The sequence below is a fragment of the Microplitis mediator genome, chromosome 2 (assembly GCF_029852145.1).
Source record: "Microplitis mediator isolate UGA2020A chromosome 2, iyMicMedi2.1, whole genome shotgun sequence".
NCBI classification, from domain to species: Eukaryota; Metazoa; Arthropoda; class Insecta; order Hymenoptera; family Braconidae; genus Microplitis; species Microplitis mediator.
Genome location: NC_079970.1, coordinates 3,921,139 through 3,941,035, shown reverse-complemented (window position 1 = coordinate 3,941,035; position 19,897 = coordinate 3,921,139). Strand labels below are relative to the sequence as shown.

The following is a 19,897-nucleotide window of genomic DNA, read 5'->3' as shown; positions in this document are numbered from 1 at the left end:
CGCCCTTTTGGTTCCTCAAAGCCAAAAGGGCGTATAATTTTTATACGCCCTTTTGGCATTTGGCACGCGATATGATTTAGCGAGTTACTAAAACATTTTATAAATTAAAAACATAATATTTTAAGTCTAATTATTAATATCTAAATTAATTATTTATTGAAATAATTATATTTCTAATTAACAGCTGTTTCTATAAGATATATAGATTTATTTAAGTATTAAAACTCCGACTGGAGTGAATGCGGATTGAAATAAAATCCGTATTCACTCCGGGTTCACTCCCGATTTTTTACAGTGTATAAAAAATTACTAGGAAATAGTTTTAGACATTGAAGGTTAATATAACTGAGCTAATGAAGAATTCTTTATTTTATTTATTATATTTTTTAATCTCTTGTATTCATCCAGGAGGAATGTACATTAGTAGTCGTAATTCTGTTTGTAAGAGTCGTCGAAGATTCATCAGCCAGCGATCCATCCAAGTCTCAGAGCTTCAAAGGAAAATGCTCATGTTCTTGTTGAGTCAAGTGAAAAATTACCCCTGCTTAGCTCGAAAGTACTACGTTACATTATTTTAAACCGTGCAATCGTAAAAGGAAGCATCAAATATATATAAATAAAAATAAGCATAAATTATTTTTTAAAATCTAATTTCAAATTTTCGTCGTTTAAAATATTTATCTCTTGCAAAGGAAATCCCGAAGCATTTTTATTTCTCATCCACCGGAGTCGGTGAATCGTTAATTGTCTATTTAATAACAATAATACTAATCAATTGGCGTTATGAAATTGTTCCAGAAGATCAGGTTTTATTGTTAAGTATAAAAATTTATATGAAGGAAATAAAATAAAAGGCTATTGGTAGAATCACTTTTTCTCGTTTTCTACAGTATTCGAATGAATAGTCTGGAGCTATTATTTCCGTGTGCTGTACATACCCAAGTAGTTGTAGTAGTACAAGTAAAGTAGTGCTAGGATAAGAGAAAGAGTGCGTTTGCGTCGTTCAATCGGCAGTTAACCTTCTTCACGAATGTGAAGGCGCATTTGGCGCTACAGTCCGTGGTCTCATCAAATGGAAAATTGAGTCCTCGTACAATTTTAGTGCGGCACGTGTCAGATCCTGCAGAGTACGTTACCGGTTTTGTGTCCCGCTTTTTTATTTCATTTTATTCTTCCGCCTTTTTCTTTTTTTTATTTCCTATTCTCTCTGCGTAAAGACACAAATTCACTATACTACCGACGTACAAATACAGGTATATCGTATCGTATCGTTAAATCGGTAAAGCAATAATAATAATAATAATAATAATAATAATAATACTATCACAAGACCCGCAAAAGCTTGGTCTACTTAATGCGCGCTTTTGAATTCACATTACCGTAGATGAAAAAGTTTTAATATCACGACAAATATGTTTAAATTATTATATTATAATATATGTTATTTTAATCCACTGCTTAGAGAGTCGTATATATATGTAGATAATGAGAGTGGAAAAGAGAGGGGGAGGGGGAGAGACGACATAGTAGGAAGTAAATTGGAATGGTCCTCGTCTACTAGTCAGTGGACGTGTATACTCTACATCGACGGAGATTTAACCGCGTGAGTCTAATTCAAATGGGGTTTTCATGATGGGTATGAGCTTCATATAGAGAATATATATATATGTATCAATGTATGCATGTATACGGAATACCGGATGAAAAGCCCGGGGGTTCCACGCACGAATGTGCACGCGGAATCTTCCTACGCCTCGCTGGACCCACCTCCTCTAATTTCGTTTGCACCAAACAAACAATTCGCTTACAGTCGTATAATTGTTCGCAATTCGATCAGCTAACGTAGTTTAATGCAAAAACTATACATCGGATCATACACACTTTTACTACCACCGTCACAATTCCACACTCGTGGCACTCGCCCGCCATTTCGTTAATTGTGCATGCTAATTACGGCTTTTGTGCCTTCATTCGACTAAAAAATATACAAAATAGTCTAAATTTTAATACCTAGGGTGTTTCTCACTTTATTATTCATCATTGAGAGTTTTTATTGTCTTGTTTCCGTGTTATTGTATTTTCCGAGGGATAAATTAATTTTCCTGAAAAGGTTTAATTCTATTTTATTTATCATATTTATGACCAATTTTATTCGGTTGCGAGGAGAAAAACGAATGGGGAAATACCCAGAAAAAATTGGAATTTATTTTTGAATGATTTTTCTTTTTTTTTAAATATTTACTTCTTCTTTTTTCGTCAGAGACTTTGAGGCTTTCTAAACCTTTTCACTTCATAAATTTAATCGGCCACGGCTTTATTGGATTTCGGGGATGTGGTTTAGCGGTTGGTAAAGTGCACAAGGACCGTAGGTAGAGTGAAGGGGTGTGTTATGGCCGTCTTTTCGTCGATTTAGTCCAAGTCCTGGGCCCAGCTCTCGTATGTGCAGAAGATAGCTCGCACCATAATTCAACCGAGGTTAATTTTTTTATAAAAATTTCTCACCACTTGATTATTATTATTATTATGATGTTGTGAATAGACTTACCGAGGAGCTATTAGCTCGGGAATTTTTACTGGCGTAATAAAAATATCTCACTTCCAGTAGATCATGAAATTCGGTTGTTTTTTCCTCACCCTTGTCATCATCTGTTTTCTTCATCAAATTTATTTTTATCTCCCGTTTTTTATCTCGCACCTCCATTTTATTTTTATCTCGCTTTTATACATCTATATAAAAAACGTATACATTTAGATTTAGACAGCCGTAGAAAAAGTAAAAGCACTAGAGTACAGTACAAAAATAAGAAAAACCGCTGGCGCACTTTCAGCGATCGAGTCTGCGAGCTTGCGATTAAAAACTTGCCGAGCTATTGTACAAGCCCTTACATTCTTACTTCACTTTCCCCTTACTGCCAGATACTCGTATACTTATTTCCTTCCCAACATTCGGTTCTCCGAATCACGTTTCCCTTCGTGGATATCAGAAATTCTTCACGTTCTCTCGCGTGTCTCTATATATTTATTTATTTTTATTATTTTTTATTTCCACCCTCTTCGAAATATGATTTTGTATCATATAACAATTTTCCATGCTTTTATTTTATTTTTATACAATCTCATAAAAATATAATTTACAATATCAATTTATAAAATTATATTTATTTACATAAATCCCCAATAAATTTATTTTTACACTTTTTCTTTTCTTAACCCAATAAAATTATCGCGTTAAAAAAATTTTTATCACTTGAAAAAAAATCCATACAGCCAACAGATTAAATTTAATCCGTTAAACATGTGTTTTGTGTGGTACAAGTACTATATAAATACAAATAGTTGCCAAAGGAGGTAAGGAGTGAGTGAAAAACTGGACGTGTAACTCTTGAATGGTCACGTGTACACATCCATACAATACAATATACGTCAGTCTATGTATACATATATATAAAGGGATGCCTTTTCCGGGTTGAAAAATATCCGAGTTTGAATCTGCTGACCTCAAAGTATACCTACATCACACAGTGTGTACTTGGCTCGAGTATCCTCTTCTCCCATCTGCTCCCATTCTTACAACACGCACACATATTACACAAATAAAAAATATATATTGTGTATTATATGTGGGAGTTACGAGTGTGTAAGGACGGGTCATTGAGTGTGAGAGAGTAAAAATACTTTGAAGACGAGGAGAGTATTAGCGGCAAGTGAGAATGAGAGATAGATGTAGATAGAAGGAGGTTTGTAATTGGTCTGCTGGGAGTAGAAAGCAAGTATACCGTAGATCGCGCGTTTTGCTACACGTCGGATACGAAATTTAGTCGAGGGAAAACAGTAATATTTCTTACTCACTCTGGTTTGGAGATGTAGAGATCTAGGGGATGTAAATGTGGGGGAGAGAGAGAGAGAGTAAATGAGAAGAGAATTTGAGAGCCGGTGGATTGTTAGAGCGTCGAGCCAATCTCTCATCCCCTTCACACATCCCTCATTCGCTACATTCGAAAGCTGTTGAGTTCCACCAGCACCAGCATCACCACTAGCCTCAATTCTTACTCTCAGTGTTTCAACTGCCCCCGGTCTTCCCTATTACGTCTTTCACTACGGTCACTCGGGACTCTGAATAAATAAAGAGCGCTTCTCATGTTCTCGGCTCTCAACAAATAAAAGGGGAAGGAGCAAGCAACAAGAATAAGAATAAGAAGAAGAAGAATAAGTGTAGGATTTTCCTGGCAGACGAGTCATGTATCAAGGTCTATTACCCATGACAGTGCAACTATTGGCTTTACCTTCGTTAAGTAACTAAAATCTATTGTTTACCTTCTCCATAATTGAACTAATCATTTTATCTAAAACTCACGCTCGTTTTACATTCATCCATTCCATTACTTTTTCACGCGTTAATATTTTATCTGATGACACGTATATATTTTTCAGTAGTAATTGAAGTGCGCTTCATTACATCCAGGCTGTCTAGATGATCCTAAGGGATTACTAAAAATCTATCGCACCAATGTCACAATTGACATTATATTTTTATCAATCCAATCCTCGTTTTTTGACTCTAGAGAATTTAAATTATTTTTTTAATGTTTTCGCTGCTCTATCTCCGTGTTTCCACGTAAATTTATAAATTATTAAAAGCACACTCAACAATATAGATTTTTTTACTACCGCAATTTAAACCCGGAAGCCTAAAAAAATGATAAAAAAATATACGTATGATTTATATCCATAAATATTTAAAGCTCTAATATAATTAAGTATTTTTTAATATACTGTAAATAAAGTATATATAAATTAAGCTAACTGCTAATCGAATTATTTTTAGTCTTGATTGCCAAGTGAGAATTTGCAAATGCATATCGCTAAGAGGCACCTGGTGGCTCTTAAGAAGACCGAATTTAATCCCAAGGCGTATCGCAATTTCACGATCTGCATACTGCTTACTCGAGGGGTAATTTGTCGAGATCCCGGTTGCTTCTGAGAAGTAGTAGCAGCCGTAGTATATATAATATGTAGTAATAGTAGGAACCAGCAGTGGGTGATTCTAATATTAGCTTGCCGCATTAACACCCATTTCTATCTGCTGTTAATTCCGATTACTCCGCTTGGTTAACATATTATTTTATTATCAATTTGTCAAACATCACACTCGCGTATGCAATCCGCCTCGACATTTGCGCTTCTGTCATAACCACAACCCCTGCTACAAATACAATTATAACTGTTTTATATCCATATATCCATATATGTATACATTAAATAAATATATACCGGTTGTAAATGTGGCATATCTAAGTACATATTATACGCGAGCTTTGTTCCGGATCGGTGGATCCAAAATGTCGTAATTCCCTACACGAACGATAGGCCGAGTCATTCGTTTACCCTGGGCGGGAATTAATGATCTCAAAAGTTTCTTCTTCTTCTTCTTGTACTTATTCTTCTTGGAGGACATGCATGGTTTGTTCACAAGCAAGAAAATTTTGTCGTTAACTTGGTGGTTCCCCGACAAGTTTCTCCGGATGGTTTCCAGTCGCTCGACACACTGGAGGGCAAACGAACGAAAACTACTACTTACCTACTACCGCGTGATGCTGTAAAGTGAGGGACATATATTTGGTAGATCGACGTCTCGTGGGAACGTCTTCAACCCTCTTTGGCAACTCGAGCGATGGATTAATTACGTTACTCCAACAGTAACTGTGCTCTAAGTACACATCCAGAGTTACGAGTTTGCGATTCCGTAATTTTATAAAAATAAATAAATAAATAAAATAATATCGAGTCTATGGGGATATTTTTTGAAAATGCGAGAGATGAGGCCGAAAAAATAATTAAAAAAAAAAAAAAAAATGGTTTTGATGAAAGGTCAGAGTGTGAGAGAGGAATCGAGCGAGAGAGAAAAAGAGATGGTTGTCAAGCCTCTCGTCTGTTTCCTGCTTGCTACTTGACGCAGGAACGAAGTGATTACGTCCGAAGAAGCCTCTTCCGTTTTTTTTTATCCTCACCATCATCAGCCAGCGAGAGCAATCTCCGTTTAGAACAAACACTCGTAACTTTTTCCCCGCTAAATCACGTCCAAAGAATAAGGGTTAATAATCACGGCGATCCAACTTGGATTCATTTGGCCCATAATTTTTTATAATCCCCGAGCCGGAGCTGGCTCGCCCACGCTACTGCCGTCAAACAACTTCGCATTAGTTACAACACATACACACACACACAGACACAAAATATCAGAGTGTATAAAGAGGAAAAAATTCTAGCTATGTAATGTAATAATAAAAATAAAAAACTAAACAACCCAAGGAGAGAAAAAGAAAGTACAGAAATATAAGAAAATTTTGCATGGGCTCAGAATCTGCAGAGACGGGAAAGTTTCCTTCTCGTAGTCACAACTCCGGTTAAAAAAATATTGCAAAGCCAGTAGAAAGAAGCGGTGAATAAAAAGTAGAGGAATTATTAATTTCTGAGCGGGTGGAGGTGTAGGATGAGATTGAGGAGATTGTAGGCTCGCCCTGTAGGTCGTCGTCGCAGTCTTGGTCCTCATCCGTGTTGTACTCGATGACGTCTGTAATAGACAGAGAGCTTGCCACTCAGCTCCTCGTCGCTTTGGTGAGAAAGAGACAAAAAAGAGAACGGAGTACAAGTTGGCTGGCAGAGTCCATACCAAACAAGTGAGAAAGGGCTAATTTTTTAGTCGGCTGATAAAAAGGGACGGATTGCGCGTGGGTCGCGGGATACTGCTCGAGCGGCTCCACTTGGTTGCTCAAACTCGGCTGTACTCTCTACTCTGTACAGTACTGAGACTCAAGCTTGCTCGGATGTACTCGGAATGGAATGAAAGAGTGCGAAACGCGGATGGGAGGGTGAGAGGGTGATTGTAGAGCGAGAGGTTTAGGAGCCAGTTGAGTAACAGAGAGGATCCATCAAATATATATATATATATATATATATACGTGAATACGGATATCACAAGGGACGCAGACTCGGGTGAGCTCGGCCGGCTTCGCGGCGATTGGCTCGTACTTGATAAGTGGGGAAACGCGTTTGAAAGCCGCGTCCGCGGCCCACCGAGCGCTTCCTCCTTACAGCTTGCGAGATCCGTCAGTTGTGTCAAGCTAGGCGATCGAGTAGGACGCTTTTTAATCGTTCCACCTCCAAATCTATCTCCCAACCGCCCGCCTGTTTGCTAAACTTGAACCGGAGCCACGCGCGCACAAGTCTCATATTTATTAATATTATTTATTTAAATTTTAATTGTCATTACTATCATCGTTTAGTAATAATATTTATTACTTCAAATAATATATCTATATATATAAATATATATTTGTATATATATGTATATATATATAATGTTATTGATTGACTGATTTTACCAATCTGCTACAACTTCCCGTGGTCACGTCACTGTCACTAAAAATCGTCGTCCACCGTCATCCCGAGCTGTCATCATCATCATCGCCGTCGCCGTCACACTCACTAACTACACTAGTCTTCTTCTATGCTACAGCAAAACCAATAACAATATTAATAATAATAATTAAAAGTAATAAACTAATTAAGAAAAAATAAGTCAGCGAGGGTAGTGCGTGCACATGTGAGGACAAACGTCTGTGTGGGTGACGTGAATAGCTTGTTGTTGTTTATCTTAATAACTGAAAGACAAGTCGCGTGTTCCATGTAATCACGTGTCACGTCTCAGTCCTGCTGGACATTGGTTTGAGTAATCGGACGCTAAAATTACCAAGTGGAAAACCGGACACACGTACCATCATCAGGTTACTACTGATTACTCTCTTCTCTTTCTCTCTTCCCCGCTCTGTCTCTATCTCTCTCCCTCTGCTCTAGCCCTAGCCCTCGATCTTTTTCTCTCAAGCTCTTCTGGCTGACATTTTAAAACCATGTGTGTAGTGCGGCTGTAAATAATTTTTTTAAATTGACATTTATTGACTATGAAGCTCGTTTAAATGTTACATCATGAACAATAATAATAATAATAATAGTTATTACAATAATAAATAATAATAATTACTGTATCGATATCATACCAATTGAGTATTAATTAAGTTAATTAATTATTTGGCTACAAGAGATTTGCGTCCAAGACAATCAACGGTATCACGTTTTTTAACTTTAAAAAGTTATTACGTATACTTATAAAATTACTGTATGATATATAAATAATAACCTATAGATAAAATTTAAATATATGAACTAATTATATCAATAATAATTAGAAAAATAATTTAGAAAAAACTGACGTGAAAATGTAATGATAAGACGTCGCCTATTTTTCCGTAAGCGAAAAATAAAATTATACATATATATATATATTATATATAAAGTACATATTACTGTGGGTTTATACCTACGAATAAATTTGCACACATATTTATGTACTGTACTGTAGCGTGAGGAAAAGTTTTAAGAAAATAAAAAGTTTGAGGATAAAAAAAGTTTCGGAGCCATAAAATCACTGACTTTATTTAATTAAATCAGTTTGCCCGCGTAATCGATATCTCAAATAAAGTTTATCTGTTTGGGTAAAGAGTCTTGTTCTTGTCACTTTCTATCTGGTGTATTGAGTAGTGAGCGCGTGGTCTCATTTAAGAGTGACCTTGCATTGGCTGCCGAAGGACAAGTAGAAGAGTCAAGAGAGAAAGAAAGAAAACTGTACTGCAACCTCGTGACAATCATTTATCAGTGTTCCCAGGTACCTTCACCACAGACAAGCTCAATTGCACGTACAAAAATTCATTATTTATTATTATCATCATTATTAATTAATGATATTGATATTGATAGACAAAATTATACGTAGATAGTAAACGTGTTAATAAATTAGCACGCGTGTTGTGCACATATCCTACCAAGGTTACTTCAAAATTGTACCTACGCCGTTTCAATTAAACTATTCGTGATCAGCGACAGCACAATTGTTGGTCGTTATCAATATTTATTATTCAGAAGAAAAAAATATATATCTAGATCACACTCATATCAGAACTCAGTATTTTATAATTTATCTCTAGTCATCGTTACTGATTTAAATCCTAATCTTTATCAGGATCTGTTGTTTGTGCGGCGTTACGAGTAAAAATAATCTGACAGACAATCACTTGAAACGCTCACTCACATTTGTAAATAAAATAAAGCAGTAGAGTTTAGACAAGTTACTGACGAATGTCTGATTTGAATAAATAATTTTAGCTTGTACGCTAAATAAAAGATAAAGTTGACGGAGTTTTAAGAGAGAGAAAGAGAGGAATTGACTAAAGTTTGTGTGATAAACACAAAGAAAGAGCTGAAGATTGCTTTGTCTTTTACCGGGACAGGGTTTTACGGTGAGACGTAAAAGGACAGAAGAGAAAGAAAGAGAGAGAGTAGGGCAAGGAGAACAGGCCAAGGCAACAATTCTTGGGCGACTGTACAGCAACTTTGGCAACAGCAAGCTGTGGTGGCAAACAACAAGTGGACCACCTCGAGACTCAAAAGTAAGGATAAATTTACTGGATAATCTGCGGCAACAACAGCAGCAGATACCGCTGCACAGTAGACAGTTGGACGAGTGTGCAACAAACGTCGCGGGAATTGCAGCCCTATTTAGAACACGGGCGCTATTTACCCGCGGCTATAATCATCACCAATATCAATATCAGTATCAATATCCCAGCCACAATCATTATCAAAATCAATACCATACTCCTCGTAGTCAGTACAATCCGTCATTTGTCATCAGTAAGTTCGAATTCGGCGAGCACGACGACGTGAACGCCGCCGAAAGAGGCTCTACCGCCATCACCACGTATTTTCATTCGTACTCGTTTGTGCCGGGAGGTGCGGTACCCCTGCCACCGGCCCTGCACTCAAATCACCCCAGTTTTACCGGCGGTCATCACTTGTTCGGTCAGCAGGGCTGCAGTCTCGCCTGCACCTGCACCTGTACCTGTACCGCGAGCATCGTTTCCGCCGCAGCCGCGGCTCATCATCCTCAATTACATCAGCACCATCGTGCCCTTGGCACGGCTTCCTCCGCCACGGTTCTCCTCCAGCCCGTTGATCAGATCAAGGACGCCATGGTGAGCAATATTTATATTTTTAAAACCATACAACTCTTTACTTTTTATTTCGTCATAAATTTCACTACCAACTTCACCAGTAATTATCCATCCTCAATTTTTTTAATGCTCGTATAAGTATATGCTTTTTGTTGTTGCAATCGATGGTTATTTAAGACAACCGAATGTTTTTTTTCATCGCGATAACTCGGGTTTTCTTGGTGTTTATCCACTTACTCAACTTTAACGTAGAAGTATTTAACGCGGAGCTTTTGCCAGTTGAGGTGGGAGTCTATTGGATCTTGATCAGGATGTGTAGCCGCAAGCCAAAACCAAGTCAAGCTGAGCTCTAGTGTGGATCTTGAGACAGCAGTATCTTCTTTAATCGGTGTAGAATCGACAGGTGTTGAGTGGTCGAGACGAGAGATTGAGACTAAAAGAGTTTCCGGAGAACGTGCTAAAGTATACCAAACATTTATATATATATATTTATCTATATATATGAAAATAAATATTACTAAACTGTTTTACAAATCGATTTAGTTTATTTTATTATTTGTTTCCACTGACAAGTTTAAATCGCAATCTTGTTCTTCACTGAAACCAGCAGAGTCCGCAATGAGTGTCTTGCAATTAGCAACGCTTCTAAAGTTATCGTTATCTTCTTCTCACTTTCTCTCTTTCTCTGTTTTATATTATTCCAGCTCTCGGATATTTCTCTCATTTTATTCCATTCTCAATTTCCTCTCTTTTTCCTACTCGGTTAACTCTTGAGCACTTTATCTCACCCGCTCTGAGTTTTATCTTATCTATCTATCTACCTGGTGTCTAACTCGTCGTCGTTCCGTTGTCGCAGCTACTCGGCACTCTACGGAAAAGATTGCACAGGCGTCATTTGAATTCACAACGCGGCGTGCGCTCGACGTCACGAATTTGCAACTTTAACGACGGATTTGCAAGCGCTTAACATCCGTTAGTAGAGCAAATTGAGAACATCCGAGGATCTTTGGTACATTGAAAAAATTATTATGATGCTACTGGAGAAATGACTAGTCATAAAAAAATTAAATTAAAACTACAATTAAATATTAATAACAATAATACATTCAATTATATACCATAATTAATTTTACGCATGAATAAATATATAATAATTTTCTAGTTAACTATATTATAATATCATTTATCATAATTAATGTTTACGAGTGATTATAAGCGATAAATATTAAAAAATGAAATGAAACATAAATTGCTGAGACTCATTGGTAACGCGTCGACATTGTCTCTTAGGACTCATGAGAATCCCCTTTTACTCAAGTAGTAAGAAGACTTTTCAGGCTTACTCAGTATCGAAGATTAATTCCTCGGGGATTTAACTCCTCGGCAACGTGAGTTAGAGCACCTAGACTACGAACACGGCAATAAAAAGAATAAAAGAATATTAAAGAAAAGGAAAAAAATTGAAAATAAAAATAAAACGATAGCGTAAATGCCACGTGAATGGATCATTAGGTGGGACGAATCAAAGTAGCAGCAAATGCTTCATGAGAGTTGATAGCTGAGTTGAATATGACTTTACATTCTCAGGTAGTGTTGGTACAAGTAGCAGTACAAGTAATGATAGTAGTAGTGGTTATGCTTATTTCTTATTCGCTGGTCTTTTTACGCCTACTCAAAACGACGTCGACGACGCGACTACTAGTGCGGTTCGAGAAGGAAGATGACTGGGATGACGGTTAAAGTGTCGTCATTATCACACTTGAATTATTTGTCGACAGGCCAAATCACGGCAAGATGAGTAGTTACTGTTCTCTATCTATTATATTCTCCCATGAGAAATTTACTCATTGTAATGTAACGTACTGTTACTACTATTGCCGGTACTCAACTCAGCTGCTCGACTGTTTCTACAGCAGCTATACTGCTTTGCTGAAAACTAACTCTCTGACGAGTTAGACGTAAAGATTCACTCTGTTATACGTTGTACGTTAGCTGTAACTGCTTAGCTTAAATGTTCCGAGATAAATTTTGGACATACGTTGCATACTCAGCCACTCGGGAATTTAATTCACTGAATTATTTCAAGTAATGTACGTTGAGAAATTTTCTTCGTCAAGAATGACGTTTTGCCAACGTATATAGAATATTTTCATCATACGGTTTTATGTTAAACTTGTAATATCCTGTAAAATACTTAATTATTATTATTACCATCAAGTTATTTATGAAAACATAAACAACTATTTAGTCGGAATAGTAAATAAATTGAATAGACGTGGGTTAGACGTGCAAATATTGCCTCAAAAACAGGAATGAAGACAGGCAGAGATGAAACGTAGTGATTAAAGATACAAACCCTTTGAGAGAATTAATTGTCCGCACGCAAGGGCCGGCTCGGTTAGCACGGAGCCCAAGGAAAACCACATGGAAGCTCATTATGTATCACACATTAATACATCTCCGAGTTTGCTCAAACGCGAATTATGGTGGAATACAACTGGTGTATTTAGTAACTGGCAAGAAGGTCCATTGTGGTAAGTTAAATTAGGTCGAAACGCGCGTATCCTTCGTTTGTCTTGCCGCATAAACCTCTTTGGTGGTTCCGGGTTTCCTCGACCCGCTCAAACATTTAAATGTACACAACTTTACCGGACTAACAAAATTATATATAAAAACAGTTAAATCCTTATTCTCAAAGCTCATTTATTTTTAAAACATTTCCCGTCATTTAATTATACTCTGCCGCATTGCACGGCCACCACCAGACATTACCATGTCAGATGACAATTTAAACTGTCAATTAAATTTATACCGACGTATAACTTATTCACATAATATATATACATATATATTTATAAGTGCTATCAATAGCAAAATTTATACTGTAGTAACCCAGTTCATCAGAGTTCAACAAACTCTCTTATCTGTCTAACAAAATTTATCAAAATTACGAATTTCATACGTTCGTTATTTAATTAATTGCGCTTAAATTAAACCACCAATCGCAGTGCGCTTTTGTTCTGTTCATATACTTTTTGAACTGATGTAATGACGACAGTCGTGTTGTGGTACTATCATAGTACATATACATATATATATTTAGCAAAGTATACGCATTTTAGGAGTAATATAGACAGTTCTCTGTTCTTCATATATATATATGAACACATAACATTCAGTATATTATAGAGAAAAGACTTTCTTCCTCGCCTTGGGCGCTCTCTCACTCACTTACACTCTCGTCCGCTTCGGCAACTTCCGAGCTTGCGGCTCAACTCGACTCGGCACGTATCTAATTACCTAATGACGTTAGTTAGAGTCAGATAGCTGAGGATTCACCTTGAGTCTCACACCAGTGGAACTGAGCCGAGCTGAGCTGAGCAGAGTAGAACCAAGCATTACTACTTATACTTATACACTGTATATAATCCAAGCATGGCTGTTACAGAATGTCGGTGGTATGTTCTCTATTTCATTTTACTCTCTCTAGTGCACAGCATCCTCATCAACATCTTCTTCCCCGTCCTCTTACTCTTCCTTATTCTCTCTCTTAAATATATATAAATATATAGAGAGTACAGTATAAAGCGGCAGCCTACCCTAGTCTATCTCATTCATTCTCTTTTTTCGTATTCACGGGTCCACTTGAAGCCACGGTCTCGTTACCTGGTCATCCCTTGTTTCCCAGGGACTTGTGCTCAAGAAATAAAACACGCGCTTTACGCCCGTGTAATTAGGAAGACTGAACAAAGAATCCAAAGAATTTTGTGCACACCCAAGTCGTAGTTGTACGTCGGAGTAATACGAGTAGACAAGTAGTAGTTGTGCTCGTTTCACTTGGACTCTTTTCATCCTCAACTACTCGTATATACCTCTCAATTCAAAGGTCTACGAGTCTTTAGACACTTAAATGCATGGTGGGCAAGCTCGTAAGCTCGTCGACGAGTCAAAGAACTCGGTTTTAAAACAAAAAAACTGATAAAAACAAGATTAAATAAACTCAGAGGTTTAGAAACTCGCGGCTTCAACTTTCTTTGTATAGTTTTTTATTTTTTTTTACACGCTTTAGTTGTACTTGGGGATGATCGTCTATTTACAAGAGTTGTTTTCTTGTTGCGAATGGGCACCGATGGTAGGTCGTTACGCCACTGCTACGGAATTACGGTGCGGTACCGAGCCGTCAAGTTCATATTGCCGGTTTCCTGTCATTAACGTACCACCGCATTCAGCCAGCGTGCGTGTTGGCTTTAATATAAATATATATCTATATATTTATGTGTATCACACATCTACGCTCGCGTCAATTGTATAGGTGATATATGCGTGTATTGAGTTAGCTAGAGCGTATCAAAATGTATATATGTAGGTATGTATGTATATATATTTCTATCTGCACTCTTGTACCGATGGATGTATACTTGTACGCGTGCTTCGTTGTCTATTTGCGTCAGTTAATCCACCGCAGTGTTGGCGACGTAAACCCATCAGTTTATCAGCTCGAGGATTGTGTGATCCTTCACCGTCAACGACTAATCGGGTTCCGAGATATCCGATTCATTGCTGCACTTGTCTAGTGAGCTATTGAATCTTCCGGAATAACGAAAAAAAAGTCTATATTTATATATTTATATAGAGATATCTCTTGAGAGCCAATGGCGAGTGAAGCGTTTTATTATTTTTTTTCATCATGATTTTTATTCGCGTTTTAATATTTTTTTTGTTCAATTATCGATAATGGCGGTGGTACTCGAAGACGGGGACTGCAGCAACAAGTGAGTAAGGGACACTACTTGAGAAAATTGTTAAGAATACGAGGTAGATCGAGTATTATTCCTTTTCATAAGATCCTCGAATACAAAAAAAGTATGAGATTTAAAGGTTCTTCCTCTCCGTCTCCTTTACAACTTGTAAAAACATCAGTAGTTTTATTTCTATGTCATTTCGAAAAGATTTATTATTCTGGTTTAAAATTTACGTTAAATTTTTATTGAGACGTTATTTTAAAACTTTTAAATCCGGTTTTTTAAACTAAAATGAATAGATTACTCTTTGAAATTCTTATATTAATAAATACATGTATTTTTATCACATAAATTTTGATGTAAAACATGGGAATTTCCTGGGAGGATTTATTTTATGAATAAGCTAATGAAATTTTCTAACGAGAATAAAATTAGTTTTCGAGATGAAAGGAGAGTTAGGAGTCTAGAAAATGAATTCTTATCGTCACGTAGATAGATATGATCCGGTTTTACGTAGTAGATAAAATTTTTACTATAGAAGAGAAGAGAAGATTCTTGCTACCGATAGCCTGTTGATCTTACTTAACTTACACTATTCTCCCAAGTTGTACGACTGCCTTCATGGGTTTCACAAGGTGGTAATGGGTTCTTAATCAACTGCAGAATCTTGATTAAAGTACATCAAACAGACATAACCTAGTCGCTTGCTTGATAAATTCACCTTCAGGATAAAGAGAAAAAAAAACTTTGAAAACAGAAATGAAAATATATATAAAGAAGTAACTAAGCGTTAAGCATTTCTTCTTCCTCTATTTCAACGTTTTCCGTAACAAAATATATATATGTATATAATATCAGGTCGGAAAAACGACGAGGGAGCGACACAGAGTAGAGGGCGAAATGTTTTTCAGCTGTCACATTAGCACGACAGTCACGCTTACTGTGCCAAGCTGTAACTTTCTTCGTTGGGACTTAAAACAATCATCCGGTGTGAACTTTTAAAACTTTCCTTCTCTGTAATAAGTATTACACCCGTAATTTTTTATTTTATTTCTTCCCTGTGCTGAATCAAATTAATTTATTCAATCAAGCTGATAAATAAATCACATATTTGAATTGAAAAAAGGCCATTCGGCGTCCGAAATGGAAGTAGATTTCTATATATATATAATTGAATAATCACCCATCAAAAATTTTCAAAGATATCAGCAATGGCATTATCACCATTACGCATGAGTCGATTATGTGACTTTGAACCCTTATTACAAGTAGAAAAATTATCGTAAAACAAAAAATGAAAACAATAAAAGATAGCTTTTTCTATCGGCTATCAAGTTCTTTTTACATACTAAGGATAGATATACTCGTTAAAAAGTTACTTAAGAAAAAAGCTGAAAAAGTAGGATTTTTCGTTATTTTTGGAATTTCAAATGTCCACCATTTCTAAACTAGTTGACCGATTTTGCTCATCTTCGAACTTAACTGTGATAATCATTCATAGAATAAGTGGGCCAAGTTTCATTAATTCGTCGCAACAAGGCACGTTATATTACATATATATATATATATATAAACTTTTGGACCAATGGCATTTTCGGAACCTACTCGATAAATTATGATATATGATGGCAAAATTCTTTGAAAATTCCACCATGAGGACAAATGCAAAAGATAGATTTCTATGAAATCTACTAAAAATAAACTAAATTACAGAAATATAAATTTTTCATTAAACAAATACAAACATATTTGACAGAAAGAGTTGTTAATTTTAGTTGCAATAGTTTACGACAATAATATTTTCAATTTAGTGTCGAGTTTTCAAGTTGCTTGTACAGAATCCCCTCATCGGGAACGCGACAATGACATCAACAACTGTCTCATCCTATCTTTTCTCACTAGTCGACGTCAACGGAATTAGTGTTAGAATGGAATAAACTCGGTAATCCTACTGGATAACTATTGGTCGTAGTTGAATCCTCTTTAGCAACCCCATTGAACTCGCCTCAGTGAAATCCAATGAAATCCCCCCAGTTTCCTCATCGTGGTCTTCACCGTCTTCTTCTTTCTTGATGTGGTATCAAGAGACTCCATCTCAGAGGTTTCACCACGTCACCACACTGAGATGTGAAATACCGCAGTGGTAGCTCTGGCAGTAGTTTAATACTGTTAGAGTCCATCGTAAGATTTGCGATATCTTTGATACCATATACATAATACATAAATAGTTTCGAGTAGAATCAGTTGCTGGAGAGTAGACAGCAGTGTATTGCCAAGTTTCGATATTGATATCACATGAATAGAAACCACCACCAGGTTCGACTATAAACTGTGATTGAAGTGCTCACAGAGATCTATCCTCCTCGGTTTCCTACTCTGATGCTTCCGCACTACCACAACCAGACGACTAGCTAGCTAGTTGCTCTGATCCAGCTGTGGCTTCAGCAGCAGCAAAATCAAGCTTAAACACGAGGAGATATGCATAAATGCGGTACGGATGGGATGTTGCCAGCGTCCAATAAAAACCACTCGTAAATCTTGTGGTATCGATCGTTGGTCGCTGGTCGTTGGTTCTCGGTCAGTTGTTGCGTAGAGCTGCGTGTTCGTGATATGAAATTGCAACTGTAGACATGTGGAAATGTTCCAGCGATATCCCAGTGGACGTTGTTATACTGCGATGAGGGCCAAGCTATATTAGAGCTTCAACTGCCTTCTCTTCTGCCTGAATATTGTACGGCTATGACCATCTGAAAATGTTTACACATATGTATATATGTACAATCACTCGGACGTGTACAGCGTACGGCTGTTGGTTTAATGTGCGTATGCATGCAGGTGGACGCGAGTATAATATTACAGAGGTGGATGTTGGCCATAAAAATGGGTAGAAACAGCAAGCTGTAAAACCGGTTGAAGGCTGCTTCGTCCGAGCCACGTGGCGGATAACATCGCCCTAAAAAGTAAAACGACCTGAGTGCACATTTGATGCTACTGTGTTCTGGAGCTTCATTTTCAGTAGAATTAATTCTACTTTACTGCTCTACCTTTACTTGCTGGATCATTACTGAGTGCGCACATCTTGCTAGTTGTCTTGATGTATTACGGCTAGACACTACAACAAAAGTTAACTACTTATTGTTTCCTTTTTATAGCCAGTTTAAAAACGTCAAATTAAATTTTTTTTCTCCAACCGATCAGTTTATTTTATTTTTAAACGATAAAATACTGCGTTAAACATTGAATATTTAATATAGATTGCACAGAGTATACTCAAGTCCATTGTATGAAAATTTTCTTTGAGTATCCGTCAACAGGTTGCTGAGAATTCTGTTTTAATTAACGCCCAACAAATAGTATGAGAGATAACTCCGTTATGAACCCCCCGCAAGTACAACATGATAGTAGACAAGCACACCAACGAAAGCACTACAGAGCAAGTACAGTAGTGAGAAGTTTATATCCGTAGCAGCAGCAGCAGTAGCAGCGGCGAAGCTCGATAGTCGCACATTTACCGCAGCGGTAAAGCCACACCAAATGGCCTTATAAATCGGTTGCACAAGTACAACTATCCACAGCCTACTACCACCACTACTAATTGCTGGCATACTATGTTGTGTCACTAAATAAATTTAGTTATACTGTATATACATACTTGCAAGGTGGGTACTGTCTCTGTATTGCTGTAAAGTACACGAACTTACACCTATACACACATCTAGGCTGATGACGTTGACGGTTGGGATGCCGTGCGACGACGACATCACCACCTAGTGTAGTGTAGTATAGTTTAGCAGTAGGTATATGTGGCATACCTCGACCTCAAACGCCCATTTATAGCGCAGTGACGACGACGTGAGACGGTATAACAGCAGAACCAGTACCAGCAGTTGAATACCCCCGACAGCGTAACTTTGCTCCTAAAGGACGTCATGTACTTTAACGTAGACGTGCGGACACTTTAGTTGTTGTTAAGTTGACGCATGCCCCTGAGATCCGTGATAGCATTTAACCAGAAGTGAAGAAAAAAATTTTATTATCGTCATCTTTTATTCAACTTTAAGATTAAGGTACATAGTTTGATAGGTATATATATATGTATATATATGGATGTATGTATGTATGAAAAGACAGCAGCTAATATGCAATGAGCATTTGCCAAGAGATTTGCGTATTATCAAGAGCAAATGTAACTTGTGAGTGAGCTAGACGTTATAGTCGTCGACGTAAACTTTCATACGCAAAATTCCCAAAAGACTTGCTAGTATATATGTATATTTATATATATATATATATACGTGTGACAATCGACTATGCATCAGGCGAATTCCAAGTCGTCGCGAACGAATAGCAAAGTAGATAGAGCTACGCTGTGAAATAGTACGTCAGTGAGTTTATATAAAAGAGAATGCATCTGAGATTGTATATTCTTCGAGAATAACGGTGGCGGTAGTGCCAGTAGTAGAAAAAACACCTGAGGATTCTCTTTAAAAGTTAAGTATTTTTATTTGCATTATCAAGTTTTAAATTTAACGCAATCCTGAAGCTGAGATATTAAAGCAGTTTTATAAGCTGCTGGAATTTTTTTATTTATGGCGACACCCAAGACGACGACGAGGATGATGATGATCACGGGCAAGAATAAGTTAATGATGATGACGACGTCTCTGGATGATGTGCTGGTTCGTAAATGTTGGGTTGTGGCTCCAGGCACCACACAGGTCGGTTTTAATTAGAGCGTGCATTGGATCCGACGACGTTGCCGCGTACCACCGGAACAGGCTCTTCGATTAAATTATTAATTAACGCTCTCTTGGAAATACCGCACCACACACGCGCTTACCAAGTCTCTCTTCCTCTTTTCCCGGTGTATACACAGATATTATTCACACACATGACCAACATACACACAGGACATTGCGGCTCTTGTACACCCTCACGGTTGGTCTAGGGCTCTAGCCAACGATTTATGGGGAGTCGATAGACTACTCTTAAGCATAGAGTACTGGTACTAGCAGACGAGACGAGGAGAATACTGGCGTTGAGTTTCAGAGCCTCATGTATCCAAACAAACCCGCGAGCAAGTGAATTTTG

At 37.3% G+C, this 19,897-nt stretch overlaps 1 protein-coding gene across 5 annotated transcripts in view; it reads left to right on the top strand.

Annotated features, from left to right (window-relative positions):
* The window catches only part of LOC130663777 (polypyrimidine tract-binding protein 2), a 142,689-nt gene that overhangs the window by 53,259 nt on the left and 69,533 nt on the right, over window positions 1-19,897 (top strand). Inside the window, exon 1 of one of the 5 annotated variants that reach the window (XM_057463224.1) lies at window positions 8,378-10,085. The exons of 3 other annotated variants lie outside the window; for them this stretch is intronic. In XM_057463224.1, coding sequence (XP_057319207.1) covers window positions 10,083-10,085 — 3 coding nt within the window. In that variant the 5' untranslated portion in view covers window positions 8,378-10,082. Of the gene's footprint in view, window positions 1-8,377; window positions 10,086-19,897 lie in introns of those variants that run through there. One more of the 5 variants, XM_057463220.1, reaches the window with a different exon arrangement.